This window comes from Dermacentor silvarum, chromosome 7, assembly GCF_013339745.2.
Source record: "Dermacentor silvarum isolate Dsil-2018 chromosome 7, BIME_Dsil_1.4, whole genome shotgun sequence".
Classification (NCBI taxonomy): Eukaryota; Metazoa; Arthropoda; class Arachnida; order Ixodida; family Ixodidae; genus Dermacentor; species Dermacentor silvarum.
Genome location: NC_051160.1, coordinates 117,530,369 through 117,555,414, shown reverse-complemented (window position 1 = coordinate 117,555,414; position 25,046 = coordinate 117,530,369). Strand labels below are relative to the sequence as shown.

Below are 25,046 nucleotides of genomic sequence, written 5' to 3'. Positions count from 1 at the left end.
TGCTGGCGGCTCAACGAACGGTTGTCCCACGGGCGCATCCACCGGTTTAGCTTTGGATAGGCGAAACATAGGTCGTTAGCCGTAGTCACGTGGTATCGCATCTGCCATTTCCCCCTCCGAGAGCGAGTCACACGTTCGGCTTGCGCGCTTGTCCTTTACCTCTGAGTTCGGGGAACGGCGGATCTGCAGACTCTGCTTTGGGGGATGGATGCGACGAGTCGAAGATACCATTAGGGACAAAAACTTCGTTGTGATGGCATGCTGCTGCGCCTTAAGTTGCCGCAACCGACAAGGCGAGGGCAAAATGCTTTTTTTTTTGTTTACCATCCGGCGTGCGCAAACGCTTCCTGCACACTTGGTATTTGCGCCGTCTCGCATCGTCGCGTTGCTACTTCCAAAACGGCATTATTAAGGCCAGTTACTGACTGACGAAGCAGAATCGCGCCTCAAAAACTGCTCCGCAGGGCGCGATCGAAGTTTGCCGCGGATTTCCTCTGGTAGCGCGTTATCTGTCGTCTGCCACGGCAGGCCCGACGTAGGCGGCGCCACTGTCGATATCGCGCTTCGATCGCGCTGGCCACGCCGAGTGCGACAGTGGAACGGAGGAGGAGGGAAGTGGTTGGCGCTACTTTTTATATATAGGGGTTTTATCGGCGCACACCTCTGCCTTTCGCCCGAAGCTTCGCGAGTATTTGGATCGACCTTGTTATTTTCCTCGGGCCGCTGGCTCTCCTATCTTGGGCTGTCGCACTGACGCCTTTTCTTAGGGGGCTAAAACGCGGCAAGCATGGACGCCGCGCTTCGACGATGCCGCCGCCGCCACTGCTGACAGCCGAGAAGTCGAAGACCATGTTTCGCTGTCAGCGGGCTGTCATAAACGGCAGCCCGAGCCAGTGTGTGCGTCTAAACGTAGGCGGGTCCCTCTATGTCACAACTATCCACACTCTTACCAAACATGACAGCATGCTCAGCGCCATGTTCAGCGGGTGGATGGAGGTTCCCATCGACTCGGAAGGTGAGTAATAATTGCGGGCCTCCGCCGGTTTCGTTGATCCGTCAGTCCGTGCTGCTTATGCTATTCCCGTCACGAGTCAATAGGACAATTTTTCTTTTACCCACACTGGCTACACGAGTGTAGCTAGTGTAGGAAGTCGCCATTTTTTTTACTTGCTGTAGCAAAGTGTAGCTCCGCCTACCTACACGAAGCCATTTTTTTATAGCTCTAGTGTAGCATGAAAATTACTTTCTACACTGCGGTAGCGTTCAGTGTTGGCAGCAGACGATAAACAAGCAGGCTGGCGTTGCAAACGCGTGGCGCCAGTTTGTCTGCGACTGTCGCAGACAACGCGACAGGTGTCAAGCCCGATCCTGAAAAAGTTCGCGCCGTGAAGCATTTTCCTGTACCTTGTTCGGCTAAAGACGTACGCAGTTTTATAAGATTGTGCTCCTATTTCCGATGTTTTATTCGTAATTTCGCCGACATTGCGCGTCCCTTTACTGCACTCCTCAAAAAAGACGTTGCTTTTACATGGGGCTCACTCCAAGCTGCTGCCTTTTTCGGCGCTTATCGGTCCTCACGACTTCCCCTATTTTAGCGCATTTTGATCCGACTGCAACGACGGGACTTCGCACAGATGCCAGCGGCCATGGAATCGGTGCCGTCTTCGCTCAGCGTCAGAGCGGCCACGACTGTGTTATTGCGTACGCTAGCCGCCTCCTGTCCGCACCCGAGAAGAATTACAACACCACGGAACGAGAGTGTCTTGCTCTTGTCTGGGCTGTCGCCAAATTTCATCCCTACCTGTTTGGCCGCACTTTTACCGTCGTAACAGATCATCATGCCCTCTGTTGGCTTTCTTTGCTCAAAACCCTCTGCGCCTCCAAGAATACTCGTTTTCAGTGGTGCACAAGTCTGGTCAGCTTCATCAAGATGCCTACTGTCTATCACGGCATCCCGTGGATTCCCCTGACGTCACCGAGCAAGACACCGACGCCTGCGTCTTGTCTATCTCGGACCTCGTTAATATACGGGACGAACAACGCCGCGACTCGGCTTTACGGTCTATCATCGACTGTCTCAACTCCGCTACACCCGACCCTTCACTCCACTTGTTCTTCCTTCAGGACGGCACCTTATACCGCCATAATATGCATCTTGAGGGCCCTGAACGTCTCCTTGTCGTGCCTGCCCATCTGCAGTCAGCTGTCTTTCGCCAGCTTCACGATGAGCCCACTGCTGGTCACCTTGGTGTCACCCGCACTTATGATCGCGTCAGGCGCCATTTCTTCTGGCCTGGTCTCTATCGCTCCGTCCAACGATATGTCGCTAGCTGCGACCAATGCAGTGCTTATACTGTTTATAACACTATAATTACAATCCACTGCACTAGGTCTGGTGCTGCGAGTACCCATTTCTCAGTCAAATGAGTTACGTTGAATGCATTAGATAACAAATAACATTAGCTTTGTCCATGTGTCATCACACAAGTGGCATTAAAATGTAAGGCATTAGCAAGTTGATGTCATTTTCTGTGTCCGTGTGTCATAGGTATTAAATCTATAAAGGATACCCTTTTCTTACCCAGCCTTTCTCGTTGTGCAAAAGTTTTTTTAATATAAAATTATAATAATTTATTCCTTAAAGAACTGCTGTATCTTTCCTGTTATGGTTGTCAATTCCAATTTTTAATTATGGTGTTTTATGTGCCAGAACGACGATCTGATTATGAGGCACCCCGTAGTGGGGGACTCCGGAATATTTCGACCACCTGGGGTTCTATAACGTGCACCTAAATCTAAGTAACACGGGTGTTTTCTCATTTCGCCCCCATCAAAATGCGGCTGTCGTGGCCGGCATTCGATCCCGCGACCTCGCGCTCAGCAGCCCAACACCATATCCACTGAGCAACCGCTGCGGGTGTCAATTTCATTGTATTGTTTCTGCTGTTGCGGCTCCTCTATTGTATTTATTAATATTGTAACTACTCCTCCCTTATGCCCTAAGGGCCCTGAGGGTAAATGAATAAATAGGAAATTATGTTTACGAATTGTCGCTCTTCTTGATTAGTGTGGTGACAAACTTTTTAACAGCGAATCTGTTTAAGCCAGCCGTAATTTGTGGTTCGTATCAAGAAACTATAATCATCAGTAATGAATAAAGAAAAGAAAACAAACTTTCTTGCCGAGGTGGGATTTGAACCTGCGTACCCACGCTCCCAAGGCGAGCGTCGTAGCCACTAGGCTATACCGCCTTTTTTTCTTTATTGCCGGGCTTCGACACAGTACAACAAATGCACACACAACAATCGACAGTACGCCAGATCGCTCAAGTGGCCAAATTGCCACTGCGGCCACGCGTTGTCGTTTTAAAATTCCCAAAGGCTCCAGCCTTAACAGCCACTCAGGAACATCTGTTTGTGCTTTCAATATCTCCAGAAACCTGTGCACACTTTCGCGGAAATACATGCGTGCTGGTTGGTCTTGCGTCTGGGTCACAAAAATAGCCAGCCATACGGGAGCGCCATATACTGTAGAGGCCCATCAGCATAATCTGGTCAAACGGAAAACCATCCTCATTATCTGTTGGCAGGTACCTGATCCCGTAAGAGTCAAGCGCTAATTATTTTTAATGGTTCTTTGTAGCACATCCCAAAAATATACCCCTTCCCAGCAATGAAGAAAAACATGATCTACTGTCTCAAGCTGCTTGCATATGAGGCAGTGGGAACCCCAAGGTAGAAAGAAACCCCTTTCCTCTAGAAAAGACTTAACAGTTAAAGTTCCAGTGTGTAACATGAAAAAAAAAGGTTTTGGTTCCCGGCGACATCTGCATTTTTTTAACTCTCTTTAAAACATTTCCACCTGGGCGTCCAGAGTATACAGCCCTGTACAAGGGCACGGGAAACACCACGTCACAAACGTCCTTGTACAATTTTTCTTCCTTTTAACGCTACTCAAGTACTCCATCGAAAAACGTGTGTTTAGATATTGAGACTTACAACAATTCCTCTCAAGAAACCACGAACGCCACCTGAAACATACTGCGTTGTCACCACAAAAGCAGGCGATGCTGCCCCGAGTCTTTGTTGATACACCGTACGCAGGAATGGGTCTTTAACATCTAGTAAAAATAAAAACCTGTTTACGATCTGTCGCACAAACAAATGTCCCAGTCCTTAGCCAACGGCCTTCACCTGCCGAAACAAGTTCGTGCGGCTGCACCTCTCCCAACTGGGCGTGACCGCTTTCCTCGCCCACCGCAAAGCCGAAATCTCGTACGGCCCACTTTCTTCTCCTTCTTTCTCCCTTGGCAACAAGGGTACTCCCCAAGGCTCTGTCTTGTCCCCTCTTCTATTTAACGTCACCCTCTTCCCGCTGGCACGTGCACTACGCTCTATCGCAACTCTGTCTCATGCTTTCTACGCCGATGACATCACCCTATGGGTGACCACCGGCAATCTTGGCGACATGGAGACCATTCTCCAGGTGGGTGTGGACGCGGTGGCGACTCACGCCCGGTGTGTTGGGTTGAGCTGCTCCCCGGCCAAATCGGAGCTTTTGCTCCTTCTGCCTCGGGGGATGGCCCCCCGGTCGCCTTCTCCACTTAGTCTCCCTTGACGGCACACCCCTTCACCTCGTCTCTACTCTCCGCATCCTCGGACTCTTTCTTCAGTCCAATGGCAAGCACACCACCCTCATCAGTCGACTCACAAACACTGTACACCCTGCAGACCATTCGCCTAATACGCCCCATTGCCAACCGTCACCACGGCATGCGCGAACACGACCTCCGCCGCCTAGTCTACGCCTTCGTTCTGAGCCGCTTCATCTATTCTCTTCCATACAGTATGACATTGGAGAAGTGGCATACAACTGAATTCACCCAGCATCGGTTGCATTCAATCGACCTATCTATGCAGCTGCGGCTGTTGCCTGGATTTCCGCGAAATTAGGAAACAATGCTGTACCACTTACGCTTGGGTGTTGCATTCACCAATGCTTACACGTGTTTGATTGGAATGGCTGATAGCGCCGAGTGTAATGCCTGCGGTGTCGATGAGACTATAGAACACCTACTATGCTACTGCCCATCTTTTCAAAACTAAAGACATGACCTCTGCAACGTTCTCAACATGCTAGATAGAAGACCGTTCACCTTGAGCAAGATCTTGGGGCCATGTCCTCGAATATCGCAGCAGCAAAAGGCCACAAAAGCACTGCTGCGATTTTTGAAAACTACAGGACTGAGTGACCGTCTATGATCCGGACTGATTGATCATCAGTGATAGAACAGAGATCTGTTGCAACGTCGGCGATATCAACAGCGGACTTTCTATTCTTCTCTTAATCTCTCTCCCCTTTTCCCTTCCTCCAGTGTAGGGTAGCCAACCGGGCTCACTCCTGGTTAACCTCCCTGGCTTTCATTAAATCATTCTCTCTCTCTCTTCCGTATATTTTCCTTTCGCGCACCGAGGAAGACAAAGTCAACAGCCTCATTCGCCAGGCATATAAGTCGGCCCTGTCTCTTCCCACATCTACTTCAACGGCTCGGTTACTGTCGATGGGCGTCCACAACTCCCTTACAGAGCTGACGGAGGCCCATCGCACGGTCCAGCTCCTCCGTCTCTCCCGCACTCGGCCTGGTCGCGCACTTCTCTCTACCCTTAAACTCTCCCCTCTTATCCCTCTTCCCACCTCACTGCCCATCCCTTCCCACGTCTACTCCCTGATAACCATTAATCCCCTCCCTAAAAATATAAACCATGAACACCACCCGTCCCGTAGAGCAGCGCGAGCCTCCGCGCTCTGGCGTCAGTACGAAAGGCAAGCCGCCGTGGCTTACGTGGATGCCACCCCGTACCGCCACTACCCAGCCGATGCCCTTGCAGTCACTGACAACTCTTTCCAACCAACTCTTACTGCCTCAGTATACACTTCGACCTCGTTCGAGGCCGAAGAGGCAGCTATTGCCCGTGCCATCACGCAAACCTCCGCGGAATATATTTTCAGTGATTCCAAGCCTGCAGTCTACAACTACGCGGTTGGGCGGGTGGCACCCCCGGCCTCCGGTATCTTGCGTTCCGACACTGTTCCCTCTCGCCCAATCCAAATCATCTGGGTGCCCGCTCACGCGGCCCATCCTGGCAACGAGGCGGCCAATTCCATCGCTCGCGATTCGACTGACCGAGCAAGCCCGCTCCCACCGGGAATGGATACGCGCGACGCGCTCCTCACGTACCACGATATCACCTTGCATTACCGCCTATCTCGTCTCACCTTCCCCCCACCGCACAAATCCATTTCCCAGCACCACCAATACTTGTGGCGCCACCTTCACGCCCGCACCTTTCTTACTCCTGCACGCCTTGCCCTCTTCCCCCCGGACGCACTCGCCGGCCTACTGCTTATGTAACAGCTCCCGCGCCGATTACGATCACATCTTATTTTCCTGCCCGGCGCACTTGCCCCCTGCCTCTTGACACCTAACTAGTCCGCAGCAGTGGGAGCTGCTGTGTCCAGCACCGAGCCGGATCTCCAACTCCGGCTGGTGACCTGGGCACAGAACGTCGCGACAAGGCACGGCCTGGACGCCACAACCGGCAGCCTGAAGGCCACCCGCAACGCTGCTTTTTAATTTTCTTTACTTCGGGCCTTCTCAATAGGTTTTCCACCACCACCACCACGGTTAAATGTTTTTTTATAAAGTTATGGCGGCATAAAGGAATTAGCTTTTAAATGACCTATACCGGCCTGCGTTACTTTTGCTGAGAAGAAAACTCGCAAATAGCACGGAATGTTACAATATAAACGAATCTAAACAACGCGAAGCTTGTTGGAGTTAGCGAGGTAGCCCGAGCAGCGGACACAAGAACACAGCTTCGTCACCTGTAGCTGTTAGCTGTCAGCGTCAAATAGACGAAAGCGGTGTAGTATGCTTGTTGTGAGAAGGATGTGGACGAATGGCATGTAACTACATTTAAGGCTTCATATTTTTTTCTGTCACAACGGCACATCCATTCTGCGAGATTGACCGAGACTGTGCACCTAACCAGTTGGGCATCCCCTGTGGCAAAGTGTTCTCCTCGAGCACATGCGCAGTGGCACGTAACAGAGAGAGAGAGAGAAACGTGGTGGAAAAGGCAGGGAGGTTAGCCCGAAAAGATTCTGGTTTGCTACCCTGCACTGGGGGAAGGGGCACGTAACAGGCAACCCAAGTTGTCCGCTATGCCAGACTGCAGAGAGACGCAAGTTGTTTATTCGGGCTCATATCCAGTGGCGCATGTGGTCTACGCGACAGGAGAGCAGCCAGGGACCCAAATGGATTATATATAGCCACAAATACATACGGCGAAGGAACAACTACAGACGCCAAACCCTGGGGATCAGGTTAACTTAGCTTTCGTAATTTACAAACGTAGCGTATTTCTCTTCGTTTTTTTTTTCAATTCGGCAGTTCCTTCAGATATTTGTCTCAAAACAAAATAGGCACATTTTTATGTGCGCGTGTTCTTCTTCGTCCAAGCTACCACCGTGGGCACGTGCCAAGTGCGCGTGCAGAGAAGAAGAAGAACCTCCTGGCACGACGGCTGCCATTCCGGCTCGCGCTCTGGCGTTCGGAAGCGTTCGCTGTGGCTCCTGTCTCTTGGCCAGGTTTTGGGTGATATTAGGCTTTCCTAATCTTATTTCTTGAGGTATCACTTACTCTAACATCAGCTTCATCCTAGGCTAATGTCCAAGAACTCCCCCGGCGGGGGTTTTTCCCCTTGGACGGCCTCTACTCCAACGGATGAATTACCTCTAGATTTGTTCATCCGCAGGGGTGTGAGCAGCATCCCGGTGGCTCTGGTTCCTTCAAATGGAGGCTCTATACGTCTGACCAACCCCCAGGCGATCCAGAAAGCTCTGCAGGCTGCTACATCTTCATACCAGACCATCACGGAAGTGAGGCAGTTCGGCCGCGGAGGTATCGTGTGTCGATCGCCAGACCAGTCCTGTGTCGCGGATTTGCTTAGGTGTTCATCTTTCGCGTCATTACCGGTGAGTGCCTACATCCCTGCTCACCTCGCCTGCACTAAGGGAATAGTCAGAGGTGTCGATGCTGATCTTTCTCCCGCTGAAACACTAGAGAGGTTGTCTGGGACTGGAGTAATTGCTGTTTACCGATGCAATCGAATGGTAGACAATAAGCGGGTCCCAACAGAATCGGTGATTGCAACTTTTGCTGGAACTTCCTGCCCATCAGAACTAAAGGTGTGGCCCCTTGTATTCAGAGTTGAACCCCTGGCATCGCGTCCGCTCCAATGCCGTAATTGCTGGCGGTACGGCCATAGTATGGCAGGGTGTAAGTCTAAACAACGTTGTTGCGCATGTGGGGACGAACACGCTCAAAGTGATTGTAGTGCCCAAGAAGAGCGATGCTGTCTCTGTGATGGAAATCACCCAGCCGATTATTCTAACTGTTCTGTTAGGGCTCAAGAATTACAAGTGATTGAAATAATAGACCGACGACGCTGCTCTAGGATGGAGGCAATAAACATTGTGAAAGAAAGGGCATCTGGCTATGCGGGGATTATAGGCAGACAAAATCTTACCGCGGACCTATCACTTACTGCAACTATAGAGGCCGCTGTGGAAAAGGCAGTTTCCAAAGCTATGGAACGGTTGGCAATGAGCCTGGGTGAATGTATCTCACAGGCCATCTCTAGTCATTTGTCTCATTTGATGCAAACTACCTGCCCAACTCCTGTGACAACGCAAACAGTTGATCCTGAGCACCAAGCTAGTCATAAAAGCTCAGATACCATTCCTTCCAATGATGATATTGAACCTTCGACTTCATCTTCCAAGGGCCCTACAACTGGTAATCTGATTAACACAGATTTGGAAATGACAGAGGTGGAACTTAATTCTCGAGCATATAAAAGAACCATGTCTTCTATCAATGAAGACTCTTCCCCCGGTCCTCACTCAAAAGCTAAGAAAAGTCAGTCCAGTGCTGTGCTAAAGCAAAGCATTCTACAGAAGGCAGTTTCGGCTGCTGCACTTTCCAAAACATAGGATCGCTAAAAGTGCTTCAGTGGAACTGCCGCTCTTTATACTCTGCTTCAGTAGATTTATCTTGTCTAACTTCTCAACTTAATCCTGATTTAATTATGTTACAAGAAACGTGGCTAAATTCTGCGAAATCTTTTCAAATAAAATTCTACAGATCATTTCGTTTAGACCGTCCTACAAGAGGTGGCGGATTAATTACACTCATTTCATCTAGAATTTTCCATAAGGCTAAAATTTCATTTCAAGTTTCTACTCCAGAGTGTGAAATCCTAGCGATAGAGCTAGTTCTTCCTGGATGTTGTCCCTTCACCGTAGTTAATGCATATTTTCCATCTGGCGTACAGGACATTAGCACACTGGATAGTGTTATTAACTCTTGCGGACGTGAAATTCTAATCGCAGGTGATTTCAATTCTCACCATATCTCATGGGGTTTAAGAACAGATTTGTGCGGCACCCGATTATGGAACTGGTCGTTAGACAATCGGCTAACGTGTGTTAACTCCGGATCTATTACGTTTGTGCGAGGTCAATCTTACTCTTCAATAGATCTTACATTCTGTGGCCCGAGTCTTTCCGTAACTTCTTGGTCGACTGTTGAGTGTTCGACAAACAGTGATCACCTTCCAATAGTATTTGAAGTTGCCCGTCCTGTAACATTTATGAGTGACCAGGTTCGAACTTTTATAAACTACGACATTTTTAAAAAATGCTTACGAAATGCCCTTTCATCTCTGTCTGATGCGCCTACAGAACAAAAAACCACGATTATTTGTTCCGCTTTGGAAAACTCTCAAAAAAAGGCTCAATTTGAGATTAGATTGAATAAAAGAAATTCTTACAGCCCTTGGTGGAATGAAGAATGCACCCGAGACTACAGAAAGAGAAAAGCTGCTTGGAAAAAATTATTACATAACCAGAGTCCGCAAAATTGGAGTGACTACAAATTTTTTCGAGCAGTCTTTAAACATACAGTTTCAAAAGCCAAAGATGAATTCGACTGTAAGCATTTTGATTTCCTGTCTAACAATAAAAATAAGCGCGCATTGTTCCGATTTCTCCGCAGTAGAAAAGTTCTTCCGCGTCAAATTAATATTGACTCTATAATCTTAAGTAGCGATGAAATAAAACAATCACTAGAAGAAATTGCGCAGGGATTAGAGCTTAGATTTTCTTCCGTATTGCCAAGTTGTTCTCGCTTACGTAGGGCATCAGATGATTTTACAGAAATCTCTATGTTGGAATTGGCTGAAATTGTGGAGCGGCTTCCAGATTCAGCTCCCGGCGTGGATGGGGTAACATCTGCTATGATCAGAATCTTATTTAAGGAAGCTTCTAATGACCTTTTAGCTGTTGTAAATTACTCAATTCGGTTTTCATGGATTCCGTCTGCGTGGAAAATCGCTAAAATCATCCCAATTCTTAAAAATCATGGGGAAGGATATACAATAGATAATATTAGACCAATTGCCCTAACTTCAAATTTGGTTAAATTAATCGAAAGAATTCTATATGCCCGTATGATTAAATTTATACAGAACAAAGACTTGCTTAGCCCCTGCCAAATTGGATTCCGACCATCATGTTCCATTTGGCATGCTCACGTGGACTTAGAAAGTAGAATAAAATTAGCACGGCGACAGAGGCAAATAGGTGCTCTCGTGACGTTAGACATTTCCAAAGCATACGACAGCGTTGAACACTTAATCGTATTAGATATATTGCGAAGTCTAGAGATTCCAAATTATTTTTCAAACTGGATGGATGAATTTTTAAACGGAAGAACATTTTACTGCTCTCTAAGAGGCTTTTCCTCGAGTATTTATAATCAATCACGTGGTGTTCCTCAAGGAGCTGTCACTTCACCATTACTTTTTAACATTCTGATGTGTTCCATTCCTCTTCATCAAGATGTACAAACATACGTATACGCAGATGACATTGCTTTCTTCGCATCAGACAGTGATATCCATTCTCTATATTATCGACTACAAAACTACCTCTATGCCATAGAAACCTGGTTAAACAAAATTCGCCTTTCACTTAACGTTAGAAAATGCTCGATATTGGTTTTCCCTCTTAACAATCCTGTTAACATATCGCTATCTTATCGCCTCGAGACTATACCTCAAGTGGAGTCTGTGAAATATTTAGGTGTAGTATATGACGGTTCCCTCAGCTGGCTCGGCCATATTGACCAAATAGTTAAAAAAGGAGTGAGAGCCGTTGGTATGCTTCGTAAGCTGTGCAACAGTCGGTCCGGAATGCGGAGAGATCCACTTTTAATGATATATAAAATGTATGTGCGGCCCATTTTAGAATTTGGATGTGTATTATTTTCCGGTGCGCCAGCTTATAAATTACGTCCCCTTGTTCTGCTTGAGCGGGAAGCCCTACGACTGTGTTGTGGATTACCCAAATGTGTTGCAAATAACATACTACACCAAGAAGTCAGGTTGCCCTCAATATTGTGTAGATTTCGTTTACTGACTGTGCAAACAATCTTAAAATTGTATGAATCCCCTATTACAAGATTAGAATACATATTCATTTCCCAGCCTGCACTATTCTTCGGAATACACTGGCCTCGTTTTCAAACACCCCAGGTGGTCTTCGTACAAACATTAATCAATCCCTTAAATGTACGTATCTGGGAGGTGCCGCCTATTTGTGATGTGCGAGAAAACCTACAAATCATATATGATGACATCTACCCAAACAACGCAAAACTCCTTTCTTATAATATACTAACGGCCTATTACAAGACCATTTATTAAGTTTATCAATAAGTACGGTCATTGCGACAGACGCCTCACAGTGTGAAGAAAAATCTGGAATTGGCATTTTCTCTCCTGCTCTAAATTGGTCATTCGCAATCAGGATTCCGGACTTCTTTTCCGTATTTCTGGCTGAATTTCTAGCTGTAGTTCTAGCCCTACGCAAACTAAATTCATCAATATCAGCGGTAGTAATAATAACAGATTCTTTATCTTTATGTTCCTCGCTCACATCAAATAGTGTCACTAACCTTTTACGTACATTTCATTTTCTAGTGCCTGCCCACATAAATTTAATTAGATTGCTTTGGGTGCCTGGACATAAAGGATTAGTCATGAACGAAATGGCTGACAGTCTCGCGAGAGCGGCCCTCAGTGGCCCTGTATTACGATTACTTCCTACAATAGCTTACTTAACGGCTACTAGATTCAGGAGATATTCAATTATTCAAGACTTCTTGAACCCGGCTGTAGCTAATTTCTCAGAATATCGACACCTCCTATTCCCTTGGCCCAAAAATTCCTTTCACACCAGAAAAACTGAAGTCATCTTTACCCGATTACGTTGTCGCGTACCAATATTAAACTTCTATCGTCACAGGGCTGGTCTGGTGCCCTCCCCTCTGTGCCCATTCTGTGGAGAAGATGAAACAATAGATCATTTTTTCATATTCTGCCGACGTTTTTCTTCCTTAAGGAAAAATATTCTAGAATCAAAATTTACACAGCTTGGTTTAAGCTTTTCTATTCTAAACATCCTTTCTTTAGGAGCCTCCTCTCTTGGAAAGTGCCACAGGGATATTTGCTCAGCCGTGGAGGAATTTATAAATGCTTCAAATAGATTTTCTTGAATTCTTAAATATTTTATTTTTGTTCATTTTCTCCATTTAGCTTTACCGATTTTAGTATTAAAAAAGATTGCCTAATCCCACCCAAATCTTGGCCAATCCCCCGCAGTGGGTATGCGCCATCAGATAAGGCATACCATACCATACAATACCACACGGCGTCTGCGATTTCTCTCTCTGTCACCCAAGAATTTGCGAATACTCAACTCTTGTAGCTGCCACGACCCGCACAAAGGCATGGCCGAGCCGAAGAGGGGCGGCTTTGCAGGTTCGGGACGAAAGTCCACGTCGTCCGCGACAAGCTCCGCGTCATCGAAGTCCTCTTTGGTGAAACCTAAGGGCATCGTCGGTAGGAAGCAGCCGCGCAAGTACACTGCTTCTTCAACTACCGGCGAAGCCTCTGCTAACCCGAGGTCGGTGAGTGATATCGGGGTTTAATGCGAGAACTTTCTTTCTCTAACCCTGCAAACTTTGGCCTGGCTTGATATCAGCCTGGTTTCTACAGAATGACAACGTAAACAGATTAGAAATTTAGAAATTCGTTATAAATCTGGTTGGGCACCAAATACGAGCCAGTAGCAAGGTACACTAGTAACTATCCTTGGCGCCAAGCGTACCGTCTAGAAGGGGCGTAGAATATTACGTATCATACTTCGGCACGCACCGTCCCTTGACAGCTGTCCTGCACAAAACGGCTAAAGACGACAATATAGTAATGAATGTTGAACAAAGTGCGCGTGTCGTGCGGATGCTCTGGAGTAACCTTTACAATCGTCGCAGACACGGTCTACCGGTACCTTGTGTTTACAGAAAACGCGATTAGCTATACACGCGATTTCCGTTTTATTTTTTCGCTAAATGACCCATTTTGTTCGGGGATGTTTCTCGCTCTATAGAAGGTGCGTATGCAGGAGGAAAATATGAGACTGCCGGAAGAAACGCACATGCACAGGTGGGAAGAACACTCGCAATAATTCCACTCAGATAAGCGAACAGTGATGAAATGAAGGCGCGTGCCAATCATATATGCATGCCATGACACCATCAGATCATGTGCAGAGGGCGTGCGCATGACGTGCCGAGGATTACGTAAACGAAATTACAGTGCATCCAACATTTCAGACGCTTGACGACATTACAGCGATTAGCAATCTTTAATATGATTGATGTGTAGTGGGTGATGGTATGTTTTATTTAGTACATTTCGAATTTTTCACGCATTTTACTTTGAGAAATTCAATTAGTTCAGTAACGACTGTGCGCCACGCGGTGGGCTTACGTGGTTAGGGATGATGTTTCTCTATTAGGGATGATGTTTCTTTAGCGGAGAATGCCGCCGACGCCAATAACGCATTTTCTGCGACATGGAGCCCTTAATGCTCTCGCATTAAAACCCCTTCGTAGCCAGTTTTTTCGCCACTCTCCGCCATTTCCCATCTCGCTTCAGAAGACCGCCGTATAGGTGCATGGTCAGCACGCGTCATATGTCTTGCTGGCTTTGCTGTGACTACTGAAATATCGCTTATTGCTGCTTCCCGCTGTACCCTGATCATTCGTAAAATCGCTGGCGATTGTTGCTGTTCCCGAGAGATAAAGAAGGGCATATATGGATGGTGAATATAAAACAGAGCAATCGGCTGCCACGGAGGCTTCACGCGTGTACACCCCTTTTCCTTTCCAGCTATACTTTGTTTTACAAGCTAGCAACTCAATACATTCAGTAGTTTCTTACGGTAAGCGTGTTAGTATCCCGGCAGTTATCAAAATTTTGTGGATGTATGATTGCTGCTTATCTAGCCCTAGGGAACCCTGTTCGCGCCTGTACGTGTTCGAAGATATATGCTCTATTCGCTGGAGCTTTTATTGCGATAGCATTTATATGGACACTCCAAAGCAGATTTGTGCCGTCGGCGTCGCCGTCGCCGTGAGGTTCCGTATGACGTCAATGGAGATGAAATCGTTGCCGCGCGCCGCCGCACGCTGTATGTGCCAGTGAAAGGGCGCGAGGGACGCGCGCTTTCACGGGGAGTGAACGCATGGCGGAGAACAAACGCGCGTTCTGCGCGGTGCTCCCTTAAGGGCTACAGAAGTAGGCGTCTCTGTCTCTTTCCTCCTTTACAATCAGCATATATGTAGAGCAAACCCGCCTTCTTCGGACGCGCGAAAGGCCGGGGGGGGGGGGGGGAGGCGACGTTTAGCTGTGGCACCAAGTGCCTATTTATATAAGTGGCTCCGGCAACAGTCACCAACGCCGCACGCATTTTGTGCGAACGCGGGCAAAATGCCGACGGCGTCGACAACAGTTCTGCGTGTTGCCGGTGCTGCTGCATGTCCAAGTTTATACAGCTGATAAAGCTACTATCATTACTCCGTATAGCTCTCTACAAATTTGCTATCGCAATTGATGCTTCGCCTTTAAGGTGAAACTGCGACAACGTTTTTTTACCTTAGAAACCGAACCTAGTAATTCTCTAGCGGCGCTTGTATGCACGAGGTTCGTTCCGAAAGTAAGTTTTGTCATTTATTTTCACAGCGAAACTTTATCGGCAAAAAATTACACCATGGCATCATGAACTATACACCTTGCACTGTTTTTTCTCATAGTCTCCACCTACTTTCAGAGATTTGTCGTAGCGTGCAATCAGTTTGGAGTAACCACTCTGGTAAAACTCGGTGCCCTGCGATGCAAGAATTTGTCGCACAGCCTGCTGCACCTCAGCATTGTTTTGGAAGTGATGTCCCGAGAGTGCGGCTTGTCCTGTACTGTAGTAATGTTGTTTTCATTCGTCGATTTGGAGGGACGCCCACTTCGACATTAATCCTCCACACTCTGCCTTTCTTCACTGAACATGCAACACCAGCAACCATCCATTTGACGAGACATGTCCTCATCACCATACACGATTTCTGGACGTTCATGGATGACGGACACGCTAGTCCCACGTGCCCAATCATAGCGGATAACAGCCCGCCCTTCCATGGGCGACCACGTTGTCAGCACATGTCTGTCTGCCATCGTAATTTGCACTCCAATAACCCGGGCACGCAAGTCTGCTGCTACTCCCTTTTTCGGCGTTCTGCCCATGCGTCCTTCCTCCTCCACTGATGCTCCTTCCGTCATTGAACCAGCAACGGGCGTGGATTCTTATGGCGATTGTTTGTTTCACCTGGTGTACAATATCCTCTTTCAAAAAAAATGCGGCCAGCTTGACACTAGTGGTGCCAAATCTGAAGAAACAGCAGAGCTGGGCGACGATCCTTAGCAACTAGTTGATGTAGGCTTAACGTGGCTTAACTTGTTTTATTGCGATAGCAATTATATGGACACTCAAAAGCAGATTTCTGCCGTCGGCGTCGCCGTCGCCGTGAGGTTCCGTATGACGTCAATGGAGATGAAATCGTCGCCGTGCGCCGAACGCTGTATGTGCGAGTGAAAGGGCGCGAGGGACGCGCGCTTTCACGGGGAGTGAACGCACGGCGGAGAACAAACGCGCGTTCTGCGCCGTGCTCGCTTAAGGGCTGCAGAAGTAAGCGTCTCTTTCCTCCTTTACAATCACCATATATGTAGAGCAAACGCGCCTTCTTCCGACGCGCGAGAGGCCGAGGGGGAGGGGCAGGGGGGGAGGGGGAGGGAAGGGAGGCGACGTTTAGCTGCGGCACCAAGTGCCTATTTATATCAGAGGCTCCGGCAACAGTCACCAACGCCGCACGCATTTTGAGCGAACGCGGGCAAAACGCCGAAGGCGTCGACAATAGTTCTGGGTGTTTCCGGTGCTGCTGCATGTCCAAGTTTATACAGCTGACAAAGCTAATATCATTACTCCGTATAGCTCTCTACAAATTTCCTATCGCAATTGATGCTTCGCCTTTCAGGTGAAACTGCGACAACTTTTTTTTTCTAGGCAAGGCTAGGCTATCAGGGCAAGGCTATCAGGGCAAGGCTAGGCTATCAGGGCAAGGCTAGGCTACCATGGCAAGGGTGGGCGTAGATGCTTGGCTTGATTCTCGCGTTCTCGGTATTCCGAATCGGATCGGCGGCGTCGCATATCGGCGGCTTTGTTGGCGAGGTAGGCTGCATCGGCACGAAGACGGCGATTTCTTTCCCGCGTAGTTTGAAGGCACTTCTTTCGTTGGGCAGCCTCTTCTTCCGGCGCTTAGGTGCGCTTAGGTCGAGTCATACCTCGGGCGCCGGCGCACGCACGCTTTCATTATCGTCGTCACGTGACTCTGCTGAGCACGTGCTCGGCGCAGCTATGACGTTTTAGAATAGCGTTTGTCGCCTTACGTACGTTAAACGTAAGCACATTGCGGGACGTCACGATACGCATCCTTTCAAGACTTTTAGTTCAGCGTACAGGAACGCAAACGTAAGAAAGACGTTATAAAACAGAGCGCCGTCTGGTGCCTCGTGCGAAACGTAACCAAGCCAAGACAATCCAGCAGGAACCATCCTGTTGCTGCTATGCTGACGCAACGCCTCCTATTATGGGAGGCGTTGGCTGACGCGTCTCGTTAAGCCTACGGGCGCCGGAATCGGCCAACGATCTCGGAAATTGTACACGCTATGCACTCATGACTAACGTTTCAGGTGAGTTTAGAGAAAGCGAAAGCTCATTTCTATAGTTACCGGCGAGCTACGCGAGTGAGAGCGCAGCCATGATGAGAATTCACATTGAAGCGGGAGCCGTGGCTGCCGCAATGTTCAACAACGCTATTTCTTTGCGTCCGTAAACATTACGAATGTTAATTCTGCTAAATAGCGTACGTTATCATAGCGCACGTAAACGACAGAAACCCAATCACGTTCAGAGCATGCGCAGTGATGACAACCCTACTTCTTGACGTACGTAATGTGATTACGTCTGCTTGCAAACGCCAAACTAAAACTCTCTAATGTCCAATTGAACGTCCCTGAGCTGTCCTTCGAGTTATCGACTCCTCGCGGTCAAGCAAGCGCGTTGAGACGCTTGGCGCGTTTTCATTTGGCCATACGGAGGCGCAATTAGGACGCAGGTGAGATCTTGCGTCGACAAGGAACGCGCGGACAACACAGGACACAGGCTTGCGAGAGCGAGGGTGATTTGGCGCAACACCACCTATACTCTCTCAGTCGTTCCTTGCAGCACTACACGAATTCTTAACCAATAGGAAGGTCGAATTCTCCTCGAGAGGTGCTCATTCGCACCGCGTCGTCTGCTTACCATTTGTCGGTACCTGCTCCATGGTTTGTGGATTGACGCATAAAAAAAACATTTTGACGCCATAATCATGAGCTTTGTTTACATACATGCGACAGCGGGGATTCGCTTCATCTCTATGATTTCCCTGCAGTTACTATACGGCTTCCCATAGAGTTTCACACTATAATACCTAGAGGGAAATGTGGCGCTGCTGCGCTGTAGTATGCAGGGGAATGCCGGTATATTGTGGATTCGGATTGGCATCGTTCTTAGAGAGCCCGAACGCCTTGATGACGCGCCCTGCTAGCACCGTTCCGTCTGTCACAATGATTCATTTCCTGCTAAAACAGCACGTAAAAAACTGCTTTAGCTTTATTATTACACAAAAACATGTTTAATTTTGAGGACATACTATTGGATGCACAATTCTATGAAACGTAAAAAAGTATCAGCTGGGCGCTAAAGTTGGAGGGCAGACAAGATTATCGCTCGCTTTGGAACAACTTGTCATCTGTTCTTGATTTTCTTCGCTTGATGCTGCATTGTAGGTCATCATCATCATCATCATCAGCCTATATTTATGTCCACTGCAGGACGAAGGCCTCTCCCTGCGATCTCCAATTACCCCTGTCTTGCGCTAGCGTATTCCAACTTGCGCCTGCGAATTTCCTAACCTCATCATCCCACCTGACTTTCTGCCGTCCTCGACTGCGCTTCCCTTCTCTTGGTATCCATTCTGTAACCCTAATGGTCCACCGGTTATCCATCCTACGTATTACATGGCCTGCCCAGCTCCATTTCTTCCGCTTAATGTCAACTAGAATATCGTCTACCCCCGTTTGTTCTCTGATCCACACCGCTGTAGGTGAGTAAACTTTATTGAGAGATGTAATATGGGTGAATGAAAGCCTTTTATGTAGATTTTATTTTAAGAACGCGCCATTTGTGTAGCCATATCCAAGTTTTAGACGAAGTCTTGTACAACACCAGCCAACAAAAGCCTCGCAGACACATATCCCGTCATTCCCATGAGGGCACGGCAGCCCTTTAAGAAACTCGCATAGACGGTGGCGCCAGTTTACCCTCTAGGTGTTATAGTGAGAAACACTATGTGGCTTCCTTAGCAAGTTGTACGGGCGAACGCCCTCATAAATGTTCACCTGTGGCACAGCGTCGGCTCGCCGTCTACTTGGCGTTTTTTCTCGCTACCGTAATCCAGTAACTTGCTAGAGCAGGGTAGTAAATTAATGACGCAATGAACATTTAGGCCTTTATAGCGTTCAGCAATAGTCAACACATCTCCCGCGCTAATGGTTTGGTGCCATCTGTTGAGAAGAAATCAAACCAGTTTAACGACTCGGCGCCGTGGCTGTAGTCCTAGCAGCATGAAAACAAACCGCCGATCTCAATAATTACGACAAAACATACCTTATGATTTGACCTCAGCTTGAGATGAGACTAAGCGATGACGGATTTCGCCCCTCGTTTCTTGCTGACAGGACGGCGAACCTGTAACACGCACGAATTCCGATCGGAGCGGGTATTCAGCGCTCTATAGGCGCTGTCATGTTTAGGGTGGCTATTACGGTTACCGGCGGTAGCTACCACAGTAATTCTCGGTATACGACGTGCATACGCAAAGACCATAATATGTCACTTAACGCTGTACCGTATCATGTAGCGAGCGAAAATAAAACTCCCAAGTACAGCCAATAGTCAGCCAGCTGTGCCCGGAACTATATACCCCTGCGCAAGGATACTGCCTGTGTGCGCCTCGTACCTTCGGCAGTGCTGCAAGGTACTTGTGAGATGGTGTATAGACGCTTTGTTTGGCGTCGCAGCGGTGTCCTCTCCCCTCACGTAACACTTGGCGTGCTAATGCGGGAGCAGGTGTTCCTTCCGCCTGCTCTGCTCCTCGAGGCACGCTCGTATCGTGGCGTTGCAGTCAATGCAAACTCCGTCGAGGCGCGCTACTACGTAGAACTACCGAGTGATCGATGCCCCCCTGAGATCCAAGGCATGAACAGGCCATCAAAAACAGAGATATATCGAGCAATAAGGCAGTGTTTGGCTTACACTTCTGCAGATATTTCTTGTATGTTGAAGCAATACAGCAAATAGGCCCATAGGATAAGTAATAAATAACGCATGGCAATTCTTGAAATTGTGCTTGAAGCTGTACTTGCTATTTTGTATGCCCCTCCTCTTTGTAATGCCCTCGGGCATTGATAGTATATAAATAAATGAATAAATCAATGAATAGATCAATGAATAAATAAATGAATAAATAAATGAATCAATAAATCAATAAATAAATAAATAAATAAATAAATAAATAAATAAATAAATAAATAAATAAATAAATGAATAAATAAATAAAGAGTTTTTGGCCTTCGCAGAAAGCGTAAAGGGTGGAGGGGGGAGCACGTTTGGTGGCGCATGATTAGGTAACGGAGATGACTGGTGTGGTGATCGCCTATCACTGTTTTTCTTGCAGCGGGTTTGCGCCTTCAGTCTACGTGCAGCATCTATCATTCGTTGCTAGCATATGTTTCAGGCATGCACTGCAGTCACTGCGCGCAAACGCCTTGTCAGGTAGTACTTTCACGCGCAAGCGTATACGTGGCCCCGCTGTCAAATCGGCGAAATTATGTTTGTCGCAACGAAGTAAGCGAGCACCGGAGGAGGAAGACGCCTGGATGTGAAGAAGAGAATCGCGCGCTGGGGAAAGTACGGAGGAGCACGCTGGGTGCGCGGCAAAGCAACGCCACCTAGAGGAAAGTCTAGGTGGCGTTGAGCGAAGCGTTGAAGTAGGGAGCTTACATGCAAGCGCTGTTTTAAAACAGCGCTTGCATGTAGGCTCCCTACTTTGAAGGAGAAAGGAGGCGAAGCGTCGCCGAGGAGGCGGATATAGGCGGAGGTGTGCTTGGTGGACCTTCTCTAGCAGTTGCTACGGGTTCTGTTTGCCCTATGGACGTACCGTGCTCATCTTGTGATAATTTCCCCCGTGAGCCATGTGCTGTATGTGCGAGTGAAAGTGTGCAACGGTGAGCCGACGATGGTGGCTCAATCTCGCGCGCCCAAGGGAGGAAAGTGTGGAGGAAGTGCGCCGTCTTCCAGCGCACGCAAATCACCGGAGGGTAGGGTATAGGGTAGGGTATAGGGTAGGGGGGGGATTTTATTACCTGGTCAGCCTTTGCGCGTAGCCACCAAAGCTTTCTTAGCTGTGTAACTCCCTTTTACCATGGAAAGCATTATTGTCTATTGGAATCTAGTTTGCAAAGGCCAAGCTCATCGCAGGTTTTAAGTCTATTAACTAAAATTGAAATCGTTTTAATTGGCAAGGTATGAGAGATCCCTAAGAGTTACCCCTAAAGAGAAACAGTTCAATGACGAGTGCACGAACAGAAGTTGAAAATATTGGAATGATTACCGCAGTCATAATTGCTAAAGCTACCGCAGGGGCCAACTCTCGTGTAACATTGAAAGGGCTCATTTCTAAATACTTTTTGGCAAGCTTGAAGACATACTTATAGAAAACGGTTGCTATACGGATTGTCTATAAACCGCGGGTAAAATAAAGAAAAAATCAGTATGGAGCGGTAATACTCAGTCCTGATTGGTTCCTCCATAAAGAAAGACATAGCATTGGTGGGGTTAAGCGCAGTAGTTTACAGCAAGGTTTTCAGCGCAGCTGTCTAGTCGATCTCAGCGCACTTCTCCCAATGGTTTCGCTGTATTTGGTGTACCTTCTTTACTTGACAGGATCCTGCCACGTTTGTGACACCGCTCGGACCACCTGCGAAGCCCGACACTCAACAGGAACAGCCGATGAAGAAAACAGTCGACATTAACGAACCGGTACAAGGGTGGCACATATTACGCAATATGCGCGTTTCGCGCGCGGCTTCAGACACCGAGTTACTATCATGACAGTCTTTCGGAGGGGTAACTTACACTGAACAGAATTGCAATGAAGAAAACGTTGTTCCAAAGCTAGAAGTCGCACCACCTTCGTCGTCCTGGGGCGGTTATCGCCATATAGCTCCGTCGTTCTCACATCACCGTAGCAGTCGTCGCGACGTTGTCGTCGGCCTTTCTTTTGCGTCGTTATCGTTATCACGCGGTCCGTCATACCGCGGGCGGACCGTCATAGTCAGCGCCATGCTTTTATGATCTGCTTGGCGTGATCTGCTTTGCACAATACAGTACGTAAGAAACTCCTACCGCGAAGCCCAAAAATATCTTAAACTAGTAGGGTATTAATCAACAACAATGTTTTCTTCACTTTTGCGGTAACAGGCTGATGGCTATGTAGATTTTTTAAATTTGTTTTTGCGCCGAAACTACAGCGCATAACACACTAGTTTGATGTCCTGGATTCCAGTACAATCTCGCACATTTTGGCCCTTATACTGCAGTGCAAATTCTCAAAACTCACCAAATACATTCCTTCGCCCCTGCATATACTGCAAAGCAAATTATTTTTACCGATAAAGAAATTACGTATACCCGTTAAAACACCGCGGAAATTCACGTCTCGACCAGCTATTGCGACAAACTGGAAGTAGATTCTCCGCCTGTCTTTTGTTTTTGCATGTTTCCTGGTTTAAAAAGAACATTCACTAACACATTCAAATACAGTTTTTCCTACGTACAATTGAGCTATGGAATTCTCTCCCCGGCGACATTTGTTCACTATCACTAAAATATTTTATAGCTACCACCACTAAGCACCTCGCTAACATGTGAAGCGCTTTCTTTCATTTTTTTGTGTATGTGTATGTTTGTTATTGTGTAGCAATGTATAGTATTCCCACTCCTGCTATAGCCCCATATAGGGCTGCAGTATATGTCAATAAATCAATAAATAGATAAATAGATGAATAAATAAATAGATAAATAAAATGTAATAATCACCTTTTATTGCGATGGCAACTATATCGCCACTCCAAGCTCATTTCTGCCATCGCCCTAACCGTAATGTTCCGTATAAAGTCCAAGGCGATAACACCGTCGCAGCGTGCCGTATGCTGTATATGCGAGTGAAAGCGCGCGAGGGGAGCCGACGATCGCGGCTCAATCTGGCGCAAGAGAAAGACGCTGACGGGAAACGCGCCATCCGTCGTGCGAAAGACCGTGGAGAGATGGGAGATATGGGAGGGAGGGAGGGAGATAGGCGGCGCAGTTCTCCGACGGCAACTGCGCATCTCCTGACCGCGCGCATGAGGAACCCACAATCGCGGCTCAGTCGCGCGTGCTGGCATGGGGGATGAGACTGCGCGAGAGCGAAGAGGGAGGCGTTTTACTCCGGCACCAACTGCATACTTCGCGCTGTCACGCGCGCCTTATCTTGAAAGCGATCTGCAGGCAGATCATACCTTTCTGCGTTCTGGTCCCTCAGCTTGCGTTGCAGTGAGACAGAACTTCGCTAATTGCTGAAGGTCACTTCGCCCACTGCTTCACCGAGCTTTCTTACGCCAGCGTTTTGACAGCGAGTGTCCGCGGTCATCGAGTGTAATGTGTTCACGTTTGCCTCTGCGCGCTGACACCATGTTTGGCAATTTAGTTAGTAAGCGAATATTTCCAAGTTTATACGGCCGACAAAACTACTATCCTTACTTCGTGTAGCAGTCGAGTAATTTGCTATCGCAATCGATGCTTCACCTATCGGGCGAAACTGCGGCTTTTTACAGCGAACCTGTTATAGGCTAGGTTCCAGGAGATCGCGTCCGCCAACAGCAGATAAATAGACCGGGAGTATATAAAATATTTGGGATCAATGTGCGTCGTGGTTTTGGTCCATGTGCGTGGTGGTTTCCCGTCAGCTGTGCCTTACACAGGTGTCAAAACGGATGACGGATGGCCCATTGTTATACCCGTCACCACTGCGACAGGTATAAGTTGAATAAAGCATGCTTCATTAGAAAAAATAACTGTTGTAACCCTGGCCACTGAATAAAAATGTCTTAGATTTGTGGTCTCATACCTTAAGGATACCAAAGTTGTCCATTTCACTGTTTTATGGTGTTCAAACGCATTTGGTGCATGTTAATCGAACGAACACGCACAGTGCTTCAAGGAAATAACGCGTCGAACATTTTTTTCTTTTCAATTGACAAGCCTGCACCATACACGCGCGAGAACGCCATCAGGGCAACCTAATGTGTGCAACGCATCAGTATGTATTGCACTTCATTTACTTCGTAGGTTTCTGTCGTGCCTGAGACGCCGCTGGGAACGTCTGCGGAGCCCGACCCGCAGCAGCCACAGCCGATCACCATTAGGTCGGTCACCATCAAGTCGGTCACCATTAAAGAGCAGGTGCGGAACATAAAACTCATTTTACCCTATTCGCGCGTTGCTTTAGACATTCGCGAGTTGCTGTTAGAGCCGTCGGTCGGAAGAAAAGTTTGAGCTTGTGGTCCGACGGTTTTTAACGACATGATTCGCGATACACACCAAAAGACACTTCATTAGAGCGCAGCTCCTAGGCGCTCGTCCCTACGGCGAACGTCGGCGTAACCGAGCGAACAATCCCAGTGAAGGAGCAAAGAGCCAACGCGGAGCGCCACGGGGAAGGAAAGACGATGATGACGACGAGGAGGAAAGCGGAGGAGGAGGGTGCAGCGGAACCATTTTGCATGTATTCGTTGTTCAAGCGTGTGAAAGGAGCCCTCCAATACACGCAAAATTGCCTGCGTGACTGGTCGCTCGAGGCATGCATTATGCGTGTATTCGCGGGCTTCCTTCATGGTCGCAAAAAACACTTTTAAGTAGGTCGTAGTGAGCAAGAGACAGTTCTATCGGGCGTTTCTCATGTCGCTCTACAATTTTCTCATTGACACTTTGGTTCTAATTACAGTATCACAGAAGTTGAATAAATAATTATGACTAATTACGTAATTAGACGTAATGCAAAAAATCAGCTGCGCTCTAATAAAATGTCTCCATGCAACGTAAAACAACGATACCTTGGTTCTGTTCAGCTACGTGGCAACTGCGTGTTTTTAAATATTGGTGTATGATAGTTGGGATATCCTCGCTCTCTCTCTCTCTCTCTATATATATATATATATATATATATATATAAAATGCTCGTACTTTTGAAAGAGTAGACTTGAGCAGAGGCAATTGACACAGCGAAAGAGAGTTTAAAAAAAACACCGGATATCCACGAAGTGAAT

At 47.6% G+C, this 25,046-nt stretch overlaps 1 protein-coding gene across 1 annotated transcript in view; it reads left to right on the top strand.

The window, feature by feature from the left end:
- Nucleotides 1-25,046, top strand: part of LOC119459112 (neprilysin-1-like) — a 266,788-nt gene that overhangs the window by 152,848 nt on the left and 88,894 nt on the right. The window contains exon 3 of the mRNA XM_049671589.1: nt 24,070-24,183. Within this exon, the coding sequence (XP_049527546.1) occupies nt 24,070-24,183 (114 nt within the window). The remainder of the gene's footprint in view (nt 1-24,069; nt 24,184-25,046) is intronic.